Here is a 22,969-nt window from a genome sequence, read left to right on the forward strand (position 1 = left end):
CAAACAAATAGAAAAAAGGCACCAATGCAAGACATAACTCCAGCCATGACAGATTCCTACCTCGCCCCACTATTTTCCAATCTCAGCAACTCTACATGGTCCGTTTCAGTTAGAGGAAAGCTTCCTGTAATGTAATGCCCGCCAGACTTTCTTGGCTATCAAATTTGCTATTCACAAAGCACTTATCAAGGACTCTAGATGGAGGAAGGAATATATGCAGACGATGTTGACAGGCATTGTGAGCAAGTATTTCCCATCTCCTTATTCTAGATCTCATGTAGGAATATATGGCCTTCTCTATACCACCAAGATTGTCTATAAGTAGGGGATAAATCTATGTTGGAGAAGAACAAAAGAATATGGAGGGGCTAGGGAGATAGCTCAGTACTTGCTGTACATGCATGAGGACCTGAGTTCAAACACCCAACATTCACATAAGAATAGGACTTAAGGTATGCATCTAAGGCTTTGAGAAGGAGACAGAGACAAGAGAGTCTTGCTTGCTGGCCAGCCAGTCTAGCTGAATCAGTTAGCCCTGTTTTAATCACATAAGGCAAAGAGTGATGGATGAGGATACCGGACATCAACCTCTGGCTCCCACACACATATATACACAAATGAGTGCACAAATTCTCACAGAAGTGCACACACACACACACACACACTAAATGTACACACAATAATCTTTTTTTGTTTTTTGTTACAGGCTTTCTCTGTAGCCTTGGCTGTCCTGGACTCGCTTAATAGAACAGGCTGGCCTTGAACTCACAGTGATTCACCTGCCTCTGCCTCCCTGAGTACTAGGATTACAGGCATGCACCACCATGGCTGGCTTCGCACAATACTTTTTTTAAGAATATGGAAAATCAGCATAATTTCAAATACCATGAGCAGGCTGATACCACTTTTTTAAAATATTTTTCATTAATTACACTTTATTCACTTTGTATCCCCCTGTGAACTAATAGCACCTTTAAGGCCTAGTGTGTCAAGAAGGGGAGGGCAGAGAGAAAGGGTGGAAATATGTATTCATTTAAAAGCTGCTAAATGTCTACGCGCAGCATGTAATCCCTGGCCCCATTCATTCATGCCTTTGGCCACCATTTACTGCAGCCCACAGCTGAGGCCACAGATACGTAAAACTTGTTTCTGCCCCCAAGGGCTCACAGTTTATTGTAAGAAACAGAGCAGCAAACAAATATAACCTGAAGCTATATAAGAAGAGACTGCCAAAGGTTCTGGAAAATGAACAAAGGGGACAGCAAGCTGTACCAGAGGAAAATATGGAGCAATGCATGGGATTTTTCCTAAAATGAAGACTTGAGAAAGGGATATAGAAGCAATGACTTGGAGGCAGGAGGAGAATTTCTCTGTTACAGCCTGGACTACACTAGACACTATCACAGAAACAAAATGCAGGGCTGGAGAGATGGCTCAGCATTTAAGAGCACATACTACTTTTACAGAGGACCTCAGTTAGATTTCCAGCACCCAAGTCATATAGTTCACAACTTGCCTGTAACTCCAGCTCCAGGGGGATCAGGGATCTCTGACCTTCTTTCTCGGGTACCTTCTTTCTCATTCATTCATTTCCATATGCATACACATAATTTAAAAAAAAAAAAAAGAGCCAGGCGATGGTGGCACATGCCTTTAATCCCAGCATTCAGGGAGGCAGAGGCAGGCGATCTCTGTGAGTTCCAGGCCAGCATGGTCTACAGAATAAGTTTCATAACAGCTAAGGCTACACACAGAAAACTTGTCTCAAAAAAAATCAGAAAAAAAATTCTGTTAAAAAAAAAACTCAACAACAAAACAACAAAAAAGATAGAAACAGGATGCAAAGGGAAAGGTATAAGGTGGTGGTATTTCCAGAAAATAGGAGGAAACTCTAGCTGGTTCAAAGTTAGTGTACTTAGGTGAAAGACAAGACACGAAAAGTGACTTGAATCTGAAGAGCTGTACCACAATTTGAACTTAGTACATGATAATGTATAAGAGACAGACATCAGTTTTTTTGGACTCTTAGACCAATTTGTTTCCTTGAGTCAGTCCCTTGATCTCTGATATCATGAGCATTCCCATCTCTAAAATGGATATAATAGTGGTACCTACCTTGCAGGGTTATGTGAGGAGAAAGTGAGTTAACGTTGGTATAGTGTGTCAGGTAAGAATGCTCACCATATGTTCATATATTTGAATGCTTAGTCACCAGCAAATGGCACTAATTGAAAAAATTAGAAGGATTATAAGGTGTGCCACAGTTGGATAAGTATGCCACTGGAGAATTTCAATAGCCCAAGGTAGACCCAGTGTCACACACTCCGTCTAGATCTGCAGACCAGGATATGGCTTTCAGTTACTGCTCCATTGCCACAGATACCACCATGCTCCCCGCCATGATGATAATGGACTAAACTTCTGAAAATGTAAGCAAGTCCCCAATTAAATGCTTTCCTTTATAAGAATTGCTGTGGTCATGGACTCTCTTCACAGCAATAGAACAGTGACCAAAAGAATTGGTAAAGCAATTACATCAGTGACTGGCACATGTTTTAGCTGTTAATTACCAGGTGTTTCTTAGAAAGGTAACCTCGTTAGCAATATAAAACATAAACTATATAGTCGGGGTAGAGTGGGGGAGATGAATGAAAGAAAGTAGAATTAGGATTATATTGCCAGCTGGGTGTGGTGGCACAGGCCTTTAATCCTAGCACTCAGGGAGGCAGAGGCAGCTGGACCTTTGTGAGTTCGGCCAGCCTAGTCTACAAAGCAAGTCCAGAAGAGCCAAGAATACATAGAGAAACCCTGTCTCGAGAAACCAAATAACCAACCAAAGAAACAAACAAAAATAAAAAGATTATATTGCTGTTTAAACACAGGCATTTTTATTTGCTTTCTTTTGATTTGTTTTTGTTTTGTTTCTTTGGGTTTTATTTCACTTATTATTTCATTTCATTATTTTATTATTTTATTATATTTTATTATTTTTGGAAACAAGATCTAAGTAGCTCCAGCTCTCCCGAGAACTCACTCGGTAGACCAGGCTGGCCTGTAATTTACAGAGACCCGCCTGCCTCTGCCTCCTGAGTGCTGGGATTAATGCACCACCAAGTTAAGGCCCTTAAACGCAGTCGTCTGTGATTTGGAAGTAGCAAGTTACAGAAGTGGAAAGGTGACGGTAAATGTGACTAAGGCTACGCAGACCTAGAACAGCCTCTAACCAAATTCAGAAGTTAAGAGTAGCTAGAGGGTAAGGGTGTAGGTGCAGGAAGAGATTTTTTTTTTAAGGTCAGTGGGGATTTGTTCAATGAGAAGCTATGGAAGATCAGAAGAAACAAAATATCGATCTCTCAGAGGCCAGCAGAGCTGACCAAGGAAACTGAGATCTGTTAACTGTACATGGAGAGTGGAGGGAATGGGAAAGAGCACCACAACTAGTGAACACCATTTGTAAGGTTACCGAAACTTCCCTCTCAGTCCCCAAGCGTGAATGTATCTTATTTTCTATTCCGTTCCCTACTTCTCGATACTCTTCCCGCTTTTTATAGGGACAATACTTTTCATTTTGCTTCCTTAACAGAAAGACGGAAAAGTCTAGTGTCTCTCCAAATAGCCACTTGGGCGATCCTGAAATCCAAGGGGGCGGGTAGCAAGGGAAGAAATGAGGAAAATGATTTTTAAGAAAAGAAAGAGCCCTGGACGACGACCTCTAATCATTAAAGTTCCACCTCCCCATATCCTGCCACGCGCAGCTCTTCTGCTGCTATCGGACTCCACGTCGCTAGGTAGGACGGGAGATGTAGTCCCGGAGACCGACCAGGGTGGCACGATCGAAGAACTGCGTTTCCCAAGCGGCTCTCGAGGCGCGTGCGCAGATGGCTGCCCCTGCGAGTGGTAAACAGAGACGTCAGGCGGGGGCTGCTGCTTGGAGCAAAACAAAAGGGAAACCCGGGGGGCGGGGGGTGGGGGGGGTCCGATAGGGGATTCAGTACGGGAGTTAGGGAGGCTGTGGCCGCGAGAACCTTGACCCTATCAAGAGTGACCCGGGGGGAAGAGGCGGGGGGGAGGGGGAACCAGGGGAGGGATAAGAGAAGCCCTGGAGCGGGGCGTGGGGGAGGGCAGCGATCCCGGTGGAGGAAATTTGGGAGGAGTGTCCGGGGGGCAGCAACTTGAAAGGGGGAGGGAACTTCGCTAAGGAGGCGTTCGGTGATGGGAGCGCAATGTATGAGGGGGATATGGTGCCTCAGGTTTAAAAGAGCAGGAAGCTGAGAGAGACGGTGCGGAAAGTGCCTTCGCTAGGCGGAGGTTACAGGTGGTGCTTCAGAGCGCTCCTCTGAAGCTGTACCCTGTAGTCGGGAAGGGGCTCAGAGAACTAAGTGGAAGGGACAGTTTGGGGGCTAGAGTCCTGAGTTCGTGACTTTCTGAGAACTGGCAGGAATGTGCCTCCTGGACCTCGTTGCTTCCCCACTGAGGGGAGGCATGGTGAGGGACTGTGGCAGGCTCCACTGAACTCTGAGCGGCAGAGGTTCAGCTCCACGTATGGATCCAGAGAATAAGAAGTCAGCCACAGAGGCTGCTGCGATCATAGACCTCGATCCCGACTTCGAACCCCAGAGCCGTCCGCGATCCTGCACCTGGCCCCTTCCTCGACCAGAATTCGCGACGAAGCCACAGGAGCCGTCCGAGGTGGAGCCCAGTCTGGGACAGAAGGTACACTCGGAGGGACACTCCGAACCAACCCTGTTGCCCCCTCGGCTCCCAGAGCCGGCAGGGGTCCCCCAGCCGGGAATCCTGGGGGCCGTAACAGGTCCTCGGAAGGGAGGCTCCCGCCGGAATGCCTGGGGAAATCAGTCATATGCAGAACTCATCAGCCAGGCCATTGAAAGCGCCCCGGAGAAGCGGCTGACACTCGCCCAGATCTACGAATGGATGGTCCGCACGGTGCCCTACTTCAAGGACAAGGGTGACAGCAACAGCTCGGCAGGATGGAAGGTAAGTATGACCCTTAACTTCACACAATCCACCCTTGGACCCTTTGGTTACTCTCACTCCGGGAGGCCCCGTTACTGACTCTCCACTACTTTGGAAAGCCCAAAGATCCACCTTCAATCTTCAGTTAGACAAACATTTACTTAGTACATAGTATATGCCACACTCTGAGCTTGGAGCAGGAGGATCAGCAATGAATAAGACACTGTCCCTGCTCTGAGGAAAATAGAATTCTCTACTCGCTACTCAGCACTTTGGCTTGAGCTACTCCACACATTTATTCCCACAGAGAAGTCTTTATCCTATGTACAGCAGAAACTGTGTGGATTCTCCACCCGCACCTAGCCTTCCCTCCTCCCTCACCTCCCACCCAACACCTTTTGGCCCATTCCTGCGGGATTACTCGGATTCCGTGCTTGCCTCCCAATACCTCAGTGAACAGGAACTGTTACAGGATTGCTGTGCCGAAGAGGGAGTGGGCTGTGAAGGGGGGGGGAAAGTGGTTGGTATCCATGGATAGAGGTAGCCGACCTTGTGCACTAAGGAAAAAAAGATGTGAGCTGCTATGTGCCTCAGTTTACCCTCTCCTGTCAAAAATTCTTCCTTGTAAGGACCTATTCAAACACTCGGGGAAAGCCTTTGTTGTTGAGGAATACTATTCATGAAGAAAGGAGGCATAGGCTATCAATAAGTCTGAAAACTTTGCCAGAGAAATATAGGGTCTAATCACAAAACTAAGGAATCAGAGCGTTCAACCCCTATGAATGCCTTGTACCTCAGTAGGTGGTTAGGGTTCGTGTTCCAAGTACAGCGGACAGAATGTGCAGAATATCTTCCCATAGATGTTAGAGGGAGCAGATCAGCAGCATGCGTAGGGGCCAGAAGGAACAGAAGATGGGACAGCTGACCGAGACCCTTGGCACTATTTCTGTGTAGACTGCCATGCCACAATCTGAAGCTCACAAAGAGCTTCCCTCCTTGAACCCAGACTGCACAGCTGTTTTTCTTCTCTCTTAAGTTGATTTTCCAGGGTAAAATGACCACGCATGCTTGTTATATTGTGGGAGTATGATTGACACGTATCACAGCCTTTATAGTTGATGAAATTTTTTTTGTTTTGTTTTGGTTCTGAGAACTGAACTCATGGCATTGTGGTTTCTCCTAAGCTAAATCCACAATCCATGAAATAATTTTAAGATTTTTTTTTCATTTTTTTTTTGTTAGTCTTTGAGACAGTTCTGAGAGTCCACATTTTGCATATGAGGAAATTAAGGCGCATGGAGGTTAGGTGATTAGCCTGCCATCAGGATGAAGACTTGAATGCAAGTTTTGCCAAAGATCTTGTTTCTTTAAGGAAAGCCTGGCTTGCTTTCAGTGCCAAACCTAGTTAGATGGGGTCTAAAGCTTCCAAAGCCCCCCCCCCCAGCAGGAAGCTTCATACTTACTTCCCTGGTGTTGCGCCAAGGTCACTCCCACCCCACCAGGGGGCGGCACTCACTTGAACAAGAATGCTTAAGTTAGGTGACTTAGTGAGCCGTTTATCAGCCACCTCCCACACACACACCTGGGAATTTACCTCTCCCACTTGCTTGTTCCAAGGCCTAACGGAGAGGGAATGTAGATGGAAGTGTTGCTCTGTAGTCAATCCCGTGCACAATATAAGTGAGTCTCTGGGCTTGACCCACACCACAGAGGCATAAGCGCTTGCGCACTCACACGCGAGCATGTGCACACACACTTCAGTAGACCCAGCATTGGAGAAAAGAAAGGAGGAAATCACACACCCAAAAGACGAAACATTGCTCGCAGTTACTGAGAGCCAGAAGGTGGATAGATGGGCCCAGTGAGGCAAAGAGGCCTTTCTCTAAAGGACCCTGACACAAGAGGCTGCTCAAGCCAAGCTCTTCAAGAAAAGGGACGCTTTTTTTCTTTTCTTTTCTTTTCTTTTCTTTTTTTTTTTTTTTTTTTTTTTGATTTTTCAAGATAGAGTTTTGAGTTTTTCTGTGGCTGTCCTGGAGTGACCTTGTAGACCAGGCTGGCCTTGAACTTACAAAGATCTGGCTACCTCTACCTCCATGAGTACTGGGACTAAGGCGAAAAAGTTTTGTTTTGTTTTGTTTTTGTCTGTTTGTTTGTTTACCAGTCATCGGAAAATTATTTCTCACTGTCTAGAGCCTCAGTTTCTTAGTGGCTCCTAGCATGCTTCAGTTTCCTCTTGGCTGTATTTTTAAACTAAAGAGCTCCCTTTGGGAGGTCATATGACCTTTAGGGTACAGAGAATATGCTCAAATTCTTAGAAGACTTCCAGGGGGTTAAAACAGGGAAAGAGGGAGGAAAGTGATGGAGGTTCCACAGACAGCATATACCAACCAGTAAAAATAAGCTGCTGTAGGGATTCAAGAAGCCGCACCCTTCATCTTGCCCCCAAGGCTACTAGGGGAAAAGGGATATATTTATCTTAATGTCACCAGTTAATGTACCTTTGGTAGTTATAATTGACAAGGCTAATTACATGAAACCATAAACCGTGCCATATTGATTAAAATTGTGGGAAACAGATAAAAACACTACATAAGAAATTTAGCTATAGAAGATAAGCAGATGCTTTATTAAAAGACACAGGATTTAAGCTTGGCATCCAGTAGAATTTAGAGAAGGAAACCTCCCTAGGAAAAGGGGACAGAGAAATTATACCTCATGAAAGTGTGGAGTGTGTCCCAACTGGCAATAAGAAGACTGCTGAACCTTTTGGTGTTTTGAGACATGGTCTGTCTATAGCTCTTACTTTCCTGGAATTCACTTTGTAGACCAGGCTGTGTTCAAACTCACAGAAATCCACCTGCCTCTGCCTCTCTGAATGCTAGAATTAAAGGCCCAGCTTCAGATCTAATCCAAGAGAGTTATCTGGTTGACCTAAAGGGCCAATGAGGAATGGAGCACCAGCTGTGCTGAGCTTCCAGCCCTCTAGCAGATTGAGAGAACTGGCGCATGACTGGTCATTCCTGGACTGGTATGGCCACCATCCTGTACCCGACCTTGTACATCAGGAAAGGAATGATACTATGGAATGCCTTTTCCTATCTGAGCCTAGTTTTTCTACATCAACAGTACTCCCGGGTGCCCACCAACCCATCACTGCACCCAGAGGTTCGAGAGGAACTTTCCTAGGGTGGATATTGGCTCTCTGGAAAGTAGGTTGTTACTTTGTCTTCCTGTACTGAGAAATATGGAGGTCTCACTGGGCCTGGCAACTTGGTATAGTCTCTTCTCTCCCGCCACACTCTACTTTTCCTCCCTGGATTTGACTTTTGAGCTTCTGCTGTGTTCCAGCCCTCCCTTAGATTACACAGCTGGCTACCAACCTCCCTTAAACATATCTCACGCCCCTTTTCTCCTACCTCTGTCCCATCCAGAACTCCATCCGTCACAACCTGTCCTTGCACAGCAAGTTCATCAAAGTTCACAATGAGGCCACTGGCAAGAGCTCTTGGTGGATGCTGAACCCAGAGGGCGGCAAGGGTGGCAAGGCACCCCGCCGTAGGGCTGCCTCCATGGATAGCAGCAGCAAGGTGCTCCGGGGCCGCAATAGAGGCCCCAAGAAGAAGCCATCTGTCCTGCCAGCTCCACCTGAAGGTGCCACTCCAAGGAGCCCTCTGGGCCACTTTGCCAAGTGGTCGAGCAGCACTTGTCCTCGAAATCGGGAAGAAGCTGATGTGTGGACCACCTTCCGTCCAGGAAGCAGTTCAAATGCTAGCACTATCAGCACTCGGCTGTTGCCCATGGGGCCAGAGTCTGAGGTGCTATCAGAAGAGGAAATGCCAGCCTCAGCCAGCAGCTATGCAGCGGGGGTCCCTCCCACCCTCAGTGAAGATCTAGAGCTGCTAGATGGGCTCAATCTTGCATCCCCCCATTCCCTGCTGTCTAGGAGCAGTCTCTCTGGCTTCTCTTTGCAGCATCCTGGGCTTTCTGGCCCCTTACATGGCTACGGTGCCTCCCTTTTTGGCCCAATAGATGGGTCTCTGTCAGCAGGAGAAGGGTGCTTCTCAAGCTCCCAGTCTCTAGAGGCCCTGCTCACCTCTGATACACCACCACCTCCTGCTGATGTTCTCATGACCCAAGTAGATCCAATTCTGTCTCAGGCTCCTACACTTCTGTTATTGGGAGGAATGCCTTCCTCTAGCAAGCTGGCTACAGGAGTTAGCCTATGTCCTAAGCCACTAGAAGGTCCAGGTCACAACAACCTGGTTCCCGGCCTTTCTGTGATGGCACCACCGCCAATCATGGCAGGTGCTCCCATCCCTAAAGTCCTGGGAAACCCTGTGCTCGTGTCTCCTACTGAAGCTACCAGCCATGACAGAATGCCTCAGGATCTAGATCTTGATATGTATCTAGAGGACCTGGAGTGCGACATGGATCACATCATCAGTGACCTCATGGATGGTGGTGAGGGACTGGACTTCAACTTTGAGTCAGGTATAACACCTCTTAATCACTACAGCATCTTTGCTCTTGAATGCTCTGCTAATTCTAAGATATGAGCCAGAGAGAACCTTGTAGCAGATAATAGAAGTTCCTGGGAAGTTGGAGAAAGGATGTCATATTAGAATAGTATAACTTCTAGATCGAACCTCCGGGCTCCTCATCACAGAAGGGAGGGCTGTGTGGAGGTGAGGGAGTACCTACCTCTGGTATGAATCTGAATGGTGTCCCAAATGAATCTTTTATTTTGTCCTTTATTTCTTTTTCCCACAGATCCCTGAGTCACAGCCGGAAGCTTTGTCCCCTGCTTCAGCGGTAGAGGTGGAGCCAGGCCTGCCCTCATCCATTTTTCCCCCTTGAGCCCTCTCCAGGAGTTTGGGGCCCTGCTTTAGAGCTAGGGTTAGGTGGTCACACAATAGAGTGTTGAGAAATTATAAAGATAATGCTTTGGCATATGGGGATTGTGGAGGAGAGTGATAGGAGGAAGGAGGGAAGAGGGCTTATTCTCACTGTGCCAATTAGGGGATAATTATGGCCCTTTCTTGAGAGCCATCATTGATCTCCCCATTCCCACCTCCTAGGCCTTGTAGCAGGGGCCAGCAATGCTGTTGGAAATGTGAAGTCACCAGTGGCCTTATTACCCTGCCTTTGGGAGCAGGATTACTCTTTTTTTTTTTCTTTTGTAGAGTCTTACTAGAGCCGGGCCAGGCTAAATTGAGCCTGGATTTTTATGCAGTGGGGTGGGAGTTGGGTAGGGGACCTAGAAGGGCCAAGTTTTGAGCACTGGAGTGGCTCACCAGGCCAAATCACTTTTGGAAGGATGCAGATAACAGACAGGCTTTTTATAAACTTTTAAAGAAATAGAAACACAAATATAGAGATTTTTAACAGTGGTGAGGTGCTAGTGATGGGGAGTATGCTTTTTTTTTTTTCCTGAAGGCTTTGTCATAGTGACATGATACAAACACTACAGACTTTATGGAAGAGATGCAGGAAGCTGGGTAGCAAGAGTGACTGGATGAAAGTGCTCCCCTTTTGGACCAGGTCTAGAAAAAGCTCTATGCATACTTAGGTTAGAGTTTAAAGAAAGAAGCCTAAGCCAGGTTCCCGCATTCTGTTCACTTGTGCCTAGAAGAGGGTGCTGTTGGGGGGCAAGCACACTCTTTGTTTGACCAGCGCGGGTTAGTGCTACCAGAGAGAGCATCCAAGGCCTGGAATTGGCTTGGGGCCTGGGAGGGGCGTGAAAGAAGAAGGATTTAGGGTAGTAAAGTTAGGTACAGAGACCTCCCTGTTCAAGACTTGGGACAGCTGTCCCTGCCCTTCTTCCTAGTCCTAGACTGCCAGGGTTATGTGGAAGACTGTGTAGTGGCTGGCAGGGCTGTGGAGAGGAACAGGGAAGGGGGAGCATGGGGAGTTGGCTGAGGGTCTGGGAAATGAGCAGGGATGGGGGAATGTGGATCAGGTTTACTAGCACCTGCCAGAGAGGCCATCTGGGGCTCCTCCACCCAAGCCCCTAAGCAGCCCTTCCCCCAGGGTCCTTTGCATTGTCCCCTCCCCCACCCCTGCTGTGGGTTCCCATCATTTCCTGTGTCAGCGCCTGGCCTGCCCAGATTGTATCATGTGCTAGATTGGAGTGGGGAAGTGTGTCAAATCAATAAATGAGTTCAATAAATGTCTATAATCAGATATGGTTTCTGGTTTCTGCTGCCTTGCTGCCCTCCTCCAACATGGGGGATGGAGGCAGGCAGAAAGGTGAAGGGCAGTTAGTTGAAGGGCGGGTGGGAGGGACTGCCCGCAGGCTGGGAGGTGGGGAAATTTCAGCCTGGGAGGTAATGGAGTGGTGGGGGAGGGACACCTCAACCCAGCAGGAGTAGGCGGCTGTAAGATAGGCCTCCTCCTCCGAGGGGAGGTAGGTTACTCTGGTTTGAGAAGACCCCACCCCCTTCTCTGGACCTCAAAGGCTCATTGTACTGAAAGTCTAGTAGCCAGACTTCACAGTCTTTCCTCAACCCCCACCCCCACCCACCCAAGTGCTCGCTCCAGCCCTCTCTGTTGTTCCTCCCATCCACCCTCAGCCTTCCTGGTGTCTGCAGCCTACGGAAGCCTTTGTGCAGATACTAGGAGGAGTCTTTCTAGAAAAAGAAACCTCCTGTTAAAATCCAGTAATTTCAGGTTTTCCCCCGGGTAGTTGCTGCTCTCACTTGGTCACTTTATTGAGTTAACGGTGTCTCTTGACAAAGTCTGCTCTAGTCTTATAGACTGGTTTGCGGCTGGAAGGTGGCCCATCGTCGTCTGACCGCGCAGATTTAGACTAGAAAAGAAAAAAATATATATTAATGTAGAGGCTCTGCAGGGAAAGGTTTCTACTGTCTAGGGCCAAAGGAAAGAAAAGAGATTGGAGTCAGGTGGTGAACATAGACATAAGATTGAGAAAGGAAATTCTAAATTCGAGCAACGCACGAACCTTCATTTGCCCACTTGGGCTGGGTGTCTGCTGTACACCACTCTTGGGGGATTTTGTTGGGATGTTTACAGCGGATTCCATGGCTGCCAACCTCTTAGCTTCTAGAGCTTTAAGCATCTTTATCCGACTTCTTTCTAAGAACTCACATTGTGTGCGAAGGGCGTCTAGAAAACAAGAAAAAGCACCAGTCCCTCAGAGGAACAGAGATGGAACCCATTCTCTGTCATTCAGTGGACCAGTCAGATTAGATGACAGGATGCCATGCCAGAGTGATAGAGATGGCAAGGAAGTGAGGAGGGAGTGGCATGTATGGTTCACATGACACCCCCTCTAAAGTTTACCGAGATCCTTGTCCCCCTTTTCATAAGTTCCTATGATCCTACCTACCACGCTATGCTGGCCCCATCCCTACATTCATACTGCCCCCTTCTCTGTCAGTCTTCCACATTCAGCCCTGGCTGCCTTTAAAAATCCCAGCACATAGCTATGTACACTGCTTCATAGGTCCGACCTCCCCCACCAGATGCCTTACCAACTATTTGAGGTTCTGGATTCTTCAGGAGGGGCACAATAGCTTTGTAGGGATTCTCAATCCTGTTACCTGTAAACATAGCATTATGCTCTCTCCAGCCCCTGATACATACGAAGTCCCTGCCCTTTTAAAGGCCAAGATTTCAGGATTCTAACACTAAACACCTTGAGCTGGTATACTTTTTCCCTCTCCTTGGCATAGACCTCCATTCACCCTAGGATGAAATAGGATGGCATAGTATATATATACCTAACTACTGTCATCAAAATAGCGCCCTTTTCCTTTCCTTTTTTTTTTTTTTTTCTTTCGGTTTTTCAAGATAGGGTTTTTCTGTGTAACAGAGGCCTGGCTGTCCTGGACTTACTTTGTAGACCAGGCTGACCACAAGCTGTATTTCACCGCGGCCAGGCTGTAGTGCCCTTTCTTTGAGCTGATTAAATATAGTCAATTTGGATCTGGTTGAGGATGCCCTATTTACTATTTTGTTTTTGGAGTCTTGAGGTAGAATCCCCATATAGCTTAAGTTCCATTTGAACTCCTAATACTCCTGGCTCCACACTGTGGGTGTTTTCTTTTGAGACAGTGTCTTACTATGTAGCCCAAGATGGCCTCCAACTTTCAAGCCTCCTTACCTCCATTTCTAAAGATTGTATTTATTTACTTTGAGACAAGGTCTTATGCAACCCAGGCTGTCCTCAAAGTTTCTGTATAGTTAAAGATGACCTCGCACTTCTGATCCTCCTGCCTCCACTACGATGATAGGCATGCTCCACCATACCCAACTTTATGCCATGTTAGGGATGAGACCCAGAACTTCATGCATGCTAGGCAAGCTCTCTGCCAACTGAGCTACATGCCAGCCCTGCTTTATATTGTTTGTTGTTGTTTTTCTGGTATTTGAGTTTGGGATGAAGTCTTGCTATGAAACTAAGGCTGCCCTTGAGCTCTCAGTCCTCCTGCCTTAGTTCCTTGAGTGCTAAAAAAGCTGCCTTGCTTTTTTTTAAGGACAAGTTTCATAATCCATCTTGAGGGACTTGATCTATAGAGAACACCTCCAAACCTCTACCTGGTGCCCCACGCTCCACTTTACAAACGTAGTAGGTATTTCTAGGTGTAAGGAATTTGCTGGCATAGTCTCCAGGTGTCTTCGACAGGAAGAGTAACTTCATGGTCCCCGTTTCATCACAAAAATCAATGATGTCTAGAGGAAGGCCACAGGGTAATTTATGAGATAGGTAAGAACAGAGAATTATGAGTAAAAAGGGCCAATGGTCCTCTACAGAATGGGTTTGAAGAATGTTTAGGGATATGAGGATAACCCTTCTTGCTGGGAGGAAAGCTTAGAGACTAGAAGCAGCTTGCTGCTTCCGACATTCAATCACTACTCCTCCCCAAGCCACTTACCTGTTTTACGTAATCCCATTTTCCTTTTGGTGTAATGGAGCAAGAGAAGTATAGAGCAATTGGTATTGAGCAGAAACTGTTCATTATCTGAGAAGAGATGAGATAGAGGTATGCAGGCCCTTCTCTAGTTCTATCCCATCAGTGAGCTCAGCTATCCTCAACCCTGCCCATGTCCATCCCCACAGTGTTACTCTGTGCTGCCCATCACCTCCATGTTGGACGAAGATAAACATGCTACCAAGATCATCGCACTCTTCAGTCCCTGGTGAATGATGCAGAAAAAAGGTGTTCTAGTGGCCCCAGGGGTCTGAAGGGGCCCATGGGGTTGGGGGACTGAAGGGACAGATGTAGCTAATAAGTTGAAGGCGGTCCAGACAGAGCAGACAGGAGAGCCTTTGGCATCTGGGGATGGTCAACATCTGTGGGGGAGGGGTCAGGGGCTGCAGTTAAAGGATTGTGAGGTCAGAAGTGATACATACAATAGAAGGTAGAGTAAAACCAATGAGAGAAGACACTGGGTCAGAACTCTGAAAGAGCTTCTAGGAGTTGGGAAAACATGGCAAATATAATTCTAAACTGGCCCGTGGAACGAGCCCGAGCACAGAGATTTACCATAGAAAAGTAAGTAGACAGAACAGTACTTCTTTTAGCTAATTTGTGGTACCTTTGCTTCTACATTACGACTATTATTATTCCCCTTTCTGCCCTCACACCATTCCTCCCAACCTCACTGCACTCTAACTTTCCGTTGCTCCCCAATCCCACAACAGACATTTTTGATGATCATTGGTAGAAACTTTATTTCTCATTGATTCAGGAACAATTGAATGGTAGGTAGAAAAGGAGAGGGAGGATCCTGTAAAAGAGAAGGGCCATGCTAGGCATAGTAGTACATGCCAATAACCCCAACACTTGGGAGGCTGAGGTGGAAGGATTACCTGTGAATTATAGGCCAACCTGGTCTACACAGTGAGTTCTCAGCCACCCTGCGCTATAGGGTAAGACCCTCTCTAAAATAAAGTGGGAGGTGCTAGACTGAGTGGGAGGAGGGAGCTTGTATAAGGAAGAAGGGAAAGGGGCATTCTCAACTAAAGCATATGGAATGGAGGAGCAGTTACATGGGACATGAAATAGAAAATTAGCCACAGGGGGAGCCAATGGGCACTGGATCCAGATGGGCGAGATGAGTAGGGAATCACTTAGAGCTATAAGACTCTGATGTTCCATCAAAGGATTGAGGCTCAGGCTTCAGGCTTCAGGCTTCAGAGAATAACATGGAGGAGGCCAGTAGGGGCTATGCAGGCTGCAAGGAGAACCTCCAGGCCCCTCTCCTAGGGCCCCTCCTTTGGGGAGAATCTCACTGACGTGGCAGAACCGTTCACTGTAGTCTGGCTGCAGACTCTCAGTCAGCCCTTTAGACACACCACTCCAGGCCTAAAGACAGATATCTCCAGGTCAGAGGTCAATTAGGGGCAGGAAGCAAAAGACCCAGGCTCTGGGCCAAGGGAGCTCTCACAGCCCTGCAACCATTGTAATTCCAGAAGGGCTATCATCCAGGGCTCCTAAGACCACAATTTCCATTTGTCTTTTGCTCCTTCTCTCTGCCTAGCCCACCCTCCATTTGGTCAGCCACATCCTGATGGTACAGGCCCCTCCTCCCTCCACCTTGCCCCCCTCACATTCTGTCTTCCTGGCTGGCAGTTGGCAGTTGATAACCTGCAATATTCATATGGCAGTGTTCTCACCGAAAAGTTTCCGTGGTACTCAGTAACCAGATCCTCTAGATTCTTGATGGTGGGAATTCGAGGCATTGCCCTGAGCGGAGAAAAAGAGGGAGCAGAAGCATTAAATGAAAGCTTCTTTAGTACCCTTCATCCAACTAACCAGCATGGAACCTATAGCTTCCTCTTAACACCCCATCATAGCTCTTGGATGATCTACCCTGGAGATCCTGAAGTAAGCCCCCACCCCCCCCTTATTTTAAGGGCGTCCTGACATCTCACCGTTCCAGCCAACAGTACACAAAGATCAGGGTAATAATCAATCCCATGGAGCCAACAGGTATGAGCACAGCTTCCAGCACAAACACGGAGGGATTCTCTGTAGAAAAAAAAAAGAAAGGAAAATGAGCCCTGCATGTGTAGCACTCATAAGACATGGATGCCAGGCACCGTGCCAAACACAATCCTTATGCTGACTTTCCTTCCACACAGCTCCTAAGAGGGAGGAAGAACAATGTTTATCTACATTTTACAGATGAATAAACCAAATTAAAGAGGCCAGCCTAGATCCAAGGTCATCTCCACTATGCCGACTCTATGGAATCCCGTAGAGACCTCCTACACATTGTTAGGAAATGTGCGGCTGTGAGAGTTACACGGCGGGTTCACAAATCACACCACGAGACCGGTTGCACGTGGGAGGTTTATTAGAGGAAGGGAAAGGGGGTCGCAGAGAGACGAGGCGAAAGAGAAAAAGAGAGAGGGAGGAGGGGCTCCAGGAGTTCTCTTATAAGGTGACCCAGGGCATGCGTAGGTGGTTCCAGGTGACCAGCAGGTGGTCTTCTTGGTGGCTTCATGAATGCCTGATAACCGGTTTGTCAGGTCCCTTGGAGCTGGCCGTAGAGATGCCTGCTTACTGATCCCATCACACATTCCATATTCTCCTGGAGCACCCTTTGGCCTTCACTCTCCTATTTTGGCCGCACCTCCTTCTCATCCCTGCATAGAAAACTCTGCTTCATAGTGATTGAGTTGAAAAAGTGAGGGGAAGTAGAGGCTTAGGCATAGAGATAAAGCAAATGATAGTAGTAGTGCATTACAAAGGTTGGGGTACTACGTTAATGATTTAGAGGTCAGGTATCTGGGTGACTTTACCCTTTGTGGTGTGGCTTCCCCAGTAGATTGGTTGGCTCCATTTACTCCAGTGTTGAGTACTTCCGCAGATGGGGTTAAAGCGGCTCCGAACTCGGAATGTGTACAGTTTCTGCCCATCCACACTAGGCAGGGAGAATCTGGGTTCATGATCCACTCTTTGTTCCTGTGGAGAAGAAGGGTGAGGGAAAGATAGTTATTTGTAAAGGAAGAGAGAATGCGAACACCCTTGCCTATACCTCAATGTCATCTTCTGAGTCTTCTAAATTCTTGTTCTTCCCAGTTATGGAAAAACAAACAGACACCAAGAAACTGGTTCTGGTCCCTCTCCCAGTTCTACTTTGCTCCTCTCCTGACTAATCACAACACACTGCTCCCTTGTCTAACTTGACTCAGAAGTAGCTCTCCCCTCCAGATCTACTTGCTGGGTTCCTTTATGTCTGGCATCAGGAAGAAGATGATCTTCCTGATCACATCCGGGAAAAGCCAGAGTGAAAGCTCACTGGTGATGATAGAAAAGGAAATGAAAATATAGACAGAGAGCTGGAAGGCAGAGAACTAGGACTCAGTATTAGGTTCTTATATCTGAGTAGTTGAATCCTTTCTCATCTTGCATAGCCTTAGCTTCTGCATCCACAATGCCAAGTCACTCACCATCCAGTTTCGATCACGGTCGCTCCGGTACTGCACCAAGTATTGTAAACAGCGTTCATTGATGCTGCTTTTCCAGCTCAGCTCTAGCTGGGATTCACTCAGGTTGTAAAGTGTTAGATTCTCTGGAGCCCATGGGATCACTGGAGATATGTGTGCTTGTGGTCATTGCCCTAGCCTAGACAAGTCAGGATCTTGGAGGTAATTCCCCTTATTCCTCCCCCCCTTCCCCATCCCAAACCCCTATCTTCTCCTTTCTGTCCAAGGCCAACAATGAGGAAAGAACAATCTATAAACTCCAGTGTCCTTAAGCTCCCTGGCCTCTTGGCCACTTCTTTCTAGATTACCAAGATTCTGCAGGTTTAGCCTTTGTTCCTTCCTCTGGGGTTTCTGGGGGTCCTGGAGCTGGACAACAAATGTGTGGTAGAGATCGATGTTCTTTTCTTGTATCTGACAGCCAGAAGTAATCTCTTCTGAGAACAGATAGTGGCTGCACTCCCGGAATTTATTATCATTAAATTTCTGGTACCTAGAGAAGGGTTACAAGGAAGAATGATGGGGCAAATGTGGGTACTGCATATACCCATAGCCTACCTAGCCTTGTCTGGTCTGAGCTGACAACTTACCCCATGAGAAACCAGTAGGATGCCTGAGAAACTGGCTACCCTCATTTTTGGCCCACACACAGTCTCTCAGCTAGCCCAGTTTCTCAACCTTCTTGTGCTAACCCCTCCTGCCTCTCTTACCTATAGTGCAGAGTCAGATTGGTTGGCTGGGACATAGAACTGCTATTCCAAGTACAACTTATATACTCAACATTGAACACAAAGCATTGAACGTGCGGGAGGGGCGGGATAGGACCTGTAGAAGTCAGGAAAAAAAAAATCTAAGTATGGGAAGAAAATGTAGTAGTGGAGTAAAAGAAAAACATCTTGGTCAGAAGAAGCAGTAGTGAGACAGAGAGCCCTTCCCCCACCCCACGCGTCTTTTTAGAGTCATTATAGTGGCCACTAACAGGCTCCAGATTTCTTCTGTTTAGCCGTTTCCCCATAGCCTTCCTTTCAACTACCCCGTCTGGTCCTAGATTTCCTACCAGTGCTGGTGTCTTCATTCACACTGGAGCTCCACCCTACCCCCAGCAGAAGCAGCTGAAGGAGTAAGAAGGTTCTAGATGGCAATAATGGCTTCAACATGGCACTTGCTCTTCTTTCTCTGGGTGTAGTCTGTGTCAGAACACTGAACAACTCTCCTACAACCCCTCCCCACCCATACATTTCCTTTTGTCATAGCTTCCGGTGGAAAGAACCTTAGAAACCACGCTGTAGAGGGAGGGGGTTAGCAAGTGGGTTAGTAACATAGGCTAAGTCCCCTGGGACGTTGGGTTCTGTTTTAAGGTGATGTTATGTCATGATGAATCCTTGATCAACAGCAGTGTCACAGAGTCAAGAATCTTCAGGCCACCTAGGTCCGGGAAAGTTCTGCTGAATACCCACCCCCACCACAAACCATTTCCAACCACCTTTTCCCTCTAGGCTATCTTAAACCTCTGTCAAAGTTCTACGGTCTTGAGAGGGTGGAAAAACCTGACTTGATTCATGTGGGCACATACATAGATGTCTTTCCTCTGACCTAATCTGAACTAGAATAGCCACCCCTAGCTGCTGCCTGAGCTTGGTCCCTGTCACTGGTGAGAGCTGGCTTCTAAAATGGAAGAAAAACAGTACTAACTTCTGGCTCCCTTATCTCTCTGCAAGTCTGCTTCTCTTTCTGTCTTCCTTGTCCTGCTTAATGACATCAGCACCAGCCAGAATTGAAACCTCAGGGTCCTCTTCATGTCCCTCTTCTCTCTCATACTGAGAATCCAATCAGCCCTGTTTCTGTGGTATTTCTCCCAGCAGTTTCCTCCTTTCTGTTACCTCAGCCACTGTGCTAAATCAGCCTTTCATTACCTCTAGTCATGATTATTCCCGTAACACACAAACTGGTCCCCTTTCTAAAGGGCCTCTGCTCTCCAGTCCATTCCTCATTCTGTGGCTAAATTTACCTTCCCTCAGAGCACAGGGTTGATTGGAGAAGCCATTTACTGAAATTGTTTATCCAGCCAACATTTATTGAGTCTTTAATATGTGCTAGGTACAGTGTTTATGTTCTGAGAACATAAGACAAATAAGACATCATCATTTTAGAAGCTCGTAGATAAGTGGGGAATATATAAATAATACAATGTACTGTAATGAGTTCTACATCATAGATGTGGAGATTCTCCAAAACACAGTTATACAAAGGTAGAAGCCAGCCAGCTGCTCTTTTCCTCTGCCTGATTTGCTACTCAATTTAATCTCTGGTAAAATTACACTCGTTTTTCAGATTCTGCTTTAAAAGCATCTCTTCAGTAAAGTGCCCTTGAACTATCCTTTTTCCATCTTGGTCAATTTAGTTGCTTTCTCTTTTGAGGGGAGAGTTGGTGGTGAGAGGCGGTCTAATGTAACTCATCTTGTCCCCAAACTTGGTTTGCAATGAAGCTGTTCTTGAACTCCTAGTCCTTCTGTCTCCATCTCCTAAAGTTCTGGGATTGTAGGGAAGTGCCAGCATGCTTGCCTTGCCATCCTTAACTTAATCATGCCTTCTAAAACCCCTTTGCCAAAGAAAATCACAAATCTGAGTGCATTTTGGAGACCACCATTTAGCCTACTGCCGAGGGGGGCTATTTTAAAAGCTATCCATAGCCTTTAGGATTGAGATCAAGCTCCATTCATCTATATTAGCCAGGTTGGATGCAACTTTATTTGTCTTTTTGTTGTTGCTGCTGTTTTTTTGTTTTGTTTTGTTTATGCAAGAGAGAGAGAGAGAGAGTGTGTGTGTGTGTGTGTGTGTGTGTGTGTTGTTTTTGAGACAGGGTTTCTCTGTGTAGCCTTGGCTGGCCTGGTGGACCAGGCTATCCTCAAACTCACAGAGATCCTCCTGCGTCTGCTTCCCCAAGTGCTGAGATTATAGGATTGCACCACTGTGCCTGGCTAGTTTGCTTGGTCTTTGACTGCCTAATTTAGAGAAGATTAAAATATCACCTCTTAGAATGCAGACACCACCAAACCTGAATTTTCGGGGGGAAGGGAGTTTTAATGGAAAGCAATAAGAACTCTAATTCAGTGCTGGTGCGAATGGATGAATGGAAGCCTCTAGGTTCATTTCCCCTCCATGGTTTTGTTTTGGTTTATTTTATTTTATTTATTTATTTTGAGACTCAGTTTCTCTGTGTAGGCCTGGCTATCCTGGAACTCACTCTGTAGAACAGGATGGCCTCCAACTCAGAGATCTGCCTGTCTCTGCCTCACCTGAGTGCTGGGATTAAAGACATGCACCACCATGCCTGGCTGCATTTTTTAAGCCCTCTGTATTTTTGGGTGATAATAATAAATCAAAATAAATTCATCAATTGTAACAAAATGTACCACTCTAGGTAGGGTGAGATGAGGCAAGGCAAAGGGAGTGAGTGAATAAGAGCAGTTTTAGGTTCATAGCAAAGGTAAATATTTTTTTGAAGATTTATTTATTTTATGTATGTGAACACTGTTTTCATGCACTACAGAAGAGGCACCAGAGCTCATTATAGATGATTGTGAGCCACCACGTGGTTGCTGGGAATTGAATTCAGGACCTCTGGAAGAACAGCCAGTGCTCTTAACCCCTGAGCCATCTCTCCAGCCCTAGAAGGAACTACCTCTACCTGCTATAAACCTAAAATTGCTCCATTTCTTTTCAAACAAAGTCTCAGATTTACTGTGTAGCTGAAGATGGTCTAGAATCCTGCTCTGCCACATCCAATCTCAAGTGCTGGATTGAGATCAAGCTCCATTCATCTATATTAGCCAGGTTAGATGCAACTTTATTTGTCTTTTTGTTGTTGCTGCTGTTTTTTTTTTGTTTTGTTTTGTTTATGCATGTGTGTGTGTGTGTGTGTGTGTTTGTTGTTTTTGAGACAGGGTTTCTCTGTGTAGCCTTGGCTGGCCTGGTGGACCAGGCTATCCTCAAACTCACAGAGATCCTCCTGCGTCTGCTTCCCCAAGTGCTGGGATTACAAGCATATGCCACTATACTCAGCTGCTTCTTCTGGTTTTGAAGGCCTTCAGAGTTAAAATCAAAAGTCACCACATTTGGTGTATTTTCCTCTACCCATCACATTATACATTTGAGGCTGACCTTTGCAGTTTTCCTCCTCCAGTGGACTACTGTTAAGGGTTCAGACCCTGTGGACTGTTATCAGTATTTTCACTCGTTACTTTATTTTGGGTTCAGATTTGTGGACTGTTATCATCAGGATTTCCACTTGCTACTTCATTTTTGTCCACTTGTCTTTTCTTGAAACAGTTTCAATACGTAGTTTAAACTGCCTTCCTTGGTCTCCTCAAGCATTGCAGGCATGATCTCCTCAGTGGGTTTTGGAGTTTTGTTTTCACTATTACTTATTTATTTTATTGATTTGTTTGTTTTGTTATTTGTTTTTAAAGACAGAGTCTCTCTATATAGCACTGGTTGTCCCTCAAACTCTCTATGGGCCTCAAAGTCAACGATTATTCTGCCTCTGCCTCCAGAGAGCTAGGAGGCATTCATCACACCACCATGACTAGATATGTATTTTGTATGTGTGTGTGTATATGAGTGGGGGCAAGTAAGTTTCTTCCACCATATGGGTCCTGAGGATTAAATTCAGGCTGTCAGGCTTGGTGGCAAGCAACTTTTCTTGCTGAGCCATTTTGCTGGCCCTAATTTTGGTACTTTTATTATTGTACTTTAGTTGTCTTTTCTCTAAAAATATAATATCATAATAGAAAGAATATCAGTTGTGTAATATTGGGCAAGCAAATTATCACTCTTTGAAAATTAGTTTCTTAGCCAGGAACAGTGGCACACACCTATAATCCCAGCATTCAGGGAAGCAGAGGCAGGCAGATCTCTGTGAGTTCAAGACCAGCCTGGCCAACAAAGTCCAGACCACCAAGGCTACACAGATAAACCCTGACTCAGAAAAAAGAAGAAGAAAAAGAAGAAGAGGAAAGAGGAGGAGGGATGATAGGGAGGAAGAGGAGGAAAAGAAAGAAAATCAGCTTCTTTGCCTGGTGGTGGTGGTGACACAGGCCTTTGATCCCAGCACTTGGGAGGCAGAGACAGTCTTGAACTCTGTGAGTTCAAGGGCAACCTGATCGACACAGCAAGTTCTAGGTCAGCCAAGGCTACACGGAGAAACTGTCTTGAAAAAGAAGAGAAAATCGGCTTTCCTTAAACTGGGTGTGGTGATGCAGGCTTTTAATCCCAACACTTGAGAAGCAGAGGTAGCAGGATCTGTTTGATTCTATGTGGTATACATAGCAAGTTTAGGTGCTCTAAAACAGACAGGACTACACAGAGAGACCCTGTCTCAAACAAACAAACAAAATCAGATTTCAATCATCCAGAAAATGGAGACAATAACAGTCCCTAAATCAGGGAAACTGTGTATTAAAGGAGGTCTAAAGTTTGTGACATAGTGGGTGCCTCTTTCTATAGCAAAGGTTCTTTTAAAATTTATTTTTATTAAAA

The 22,969-nt window shown here is 46.2% G+C and overlaps 3 protein-coding genes across 3 annotated transcripts; 1 reads left to right on the plus strand and 2 right to left on the minus strand.

Moving 5' to 3' along the window:
* The first annotated feature begins 4,058 nt into the window (after positions 1 to 4,058).
* Positions 4,059 to 11,157, plus strand: Foxo4 (forkhead box O4). Its single transcript, XM_021662166.2, has 3 exons — positions 4,059 to 4,995; positions 8,406 to 9,465; positions 9,745 to 11,157. The coding sequence occupies exons 1-3, from the start codon at positions 4,543 to 4,545 to the stop codon at positions 9,750 to 9,752; spliced, it is 1,521 nt and encodes a 506-aa protein (XP_021517841.1). The 5' UTR covers positions 4,059 to 4,542; the 3' UTR covers positions 9,753 to 11,157.
* Positions 11,158 to 11,652: 495 nt separating this feature from the next.
* CXHXorf65 (chromosome X CXorf65 homolog) lies at positions 11,653 to 14,118 on the minus strand. Its single transcript, XM_060375508.1, has 6 exons — positions 14,080 to 14,118; positions 13,872 to 13,995; positions 13,534 to 13,668; positions 12,468 to 12,536; positions 11,936 to 12,099; positions 11,653 to 11,782 (listed from the first exon to the last, which is right to left on the minus strand). The coding sequence occupies exons 1-6, from the start codon at positions 14,116 to 14,118 to the stop codon at positions 11,690 to 11,692; spliced, it is 624 nt and encodes a 207-aa protein (XP_060231491.1). The 3' UTR covers positions 11,653 to 11,689.
* Positions 14,119 to 14,644: 526 nt separating this feature from the next.
* Positions 14,645 to 18,639, minus strand: Il2rg (interleukin 2 receptor subunit gamma). Its single transcript, XM_021662162.2, has 8 exons — positions 18,489 to 18,639; positions 18,142 to 18,256; positions 17,743 to 17,924; positions 17,399 to 17,538; positions 16,748 to 16,910; positions 15,875 to 15,971; positions 15,617 to 15,686; positions 14,645 to 15,305 (listed from the first exon to the last, which is right to left on the minus strand). Exons 1-8 carry the CDS (start codon positions 18,586 to 18,588, stop codon positions 15,120 to 15,122), a joined length of 1,053 nt encoding a protein of 350 aa, XP_021517837.1. The 5' UTR covers positions 18,589 to 18,639; the 3' UTR covers positions 14,645 to 15,119.
* Positions 18,640 to 22,969: the final 4,330 nt, after the last annotated feature.

This window comes from Meriones unguiculatus, chromosome X (assembly GCF_030254825.1).
Source record: "Meriones unguiculatus strain TT.TT164.6M chromosome X, Bangor_MerUng_6.1, whole genome shotgun sequence".
In the NCBI taxonomy this organism is placed as follows: Eukaryota; Metazoa; Chordata; class Mammalia; order Rodentia; family Muridae; genus Meriones; species Meriones unguiculatus.

Excerpts from the sequence above, each read along its gene's own strand:
- Foxo4 (XM_021662166.2), top strand. The coding sequence starts at position 4,543 with ATGGATCCAGAGAATAAGAAGTCAGCCACAGAGGCTGCTGCGATCATA. Across the intron at positions 4,996-8,405 it reads ACAGCTCGGCAGGATGGAAG|AACTCCATCCGTCACAACCT; the intron begins GTAAGTATGACC and ends TGTCCCATCCAG.
- CXHXorf65 (XM_060375508.1), bottom strand. The coding sequence starts at position 14,118 with ATGATCTTGGTAGCATGTTTATCTTCGTCCAACATGGAG. Across the intron at positions 13,669-13,871 it reads AATGGGATTACGTAAAACAG|ACATCATTGATTTTTGTGAT; the intron begins GTAAGTGGCTTG and ends GCCTTCCTCTAG. Across the intron at positions 12,100-12,467 it reads TCCAGAACCTCAAATAGTTG|ACGCCCTTCGCACACAATGT; the intron begins GTAAGGCATCTG and ends CTTGTTTTCTAG.
- Il2rg (XM_021662162.2), bottom strand. The coding sequence starts at position 18,588 with ATGTTGAAGCCATTATTGCCATCTAGAACCTTCTTACTCCTTCAGCTG. Across the intron at positions 18,257-18,488 it reads GAATGAAGACACCAGCACTG|GTCCTATCCCGCCCCTCCCG; the intron begins GTAGGAAATCTA and ends TGACTTCTACAG. Across the intron at positions 15,306-15,616 it reads AGTACCACGGAAACTTTTCG|GCCTGGAGTGGTGTGTCTAA; the intron begins GTGAGAACACTG and ends ATCTGTCTTTAG.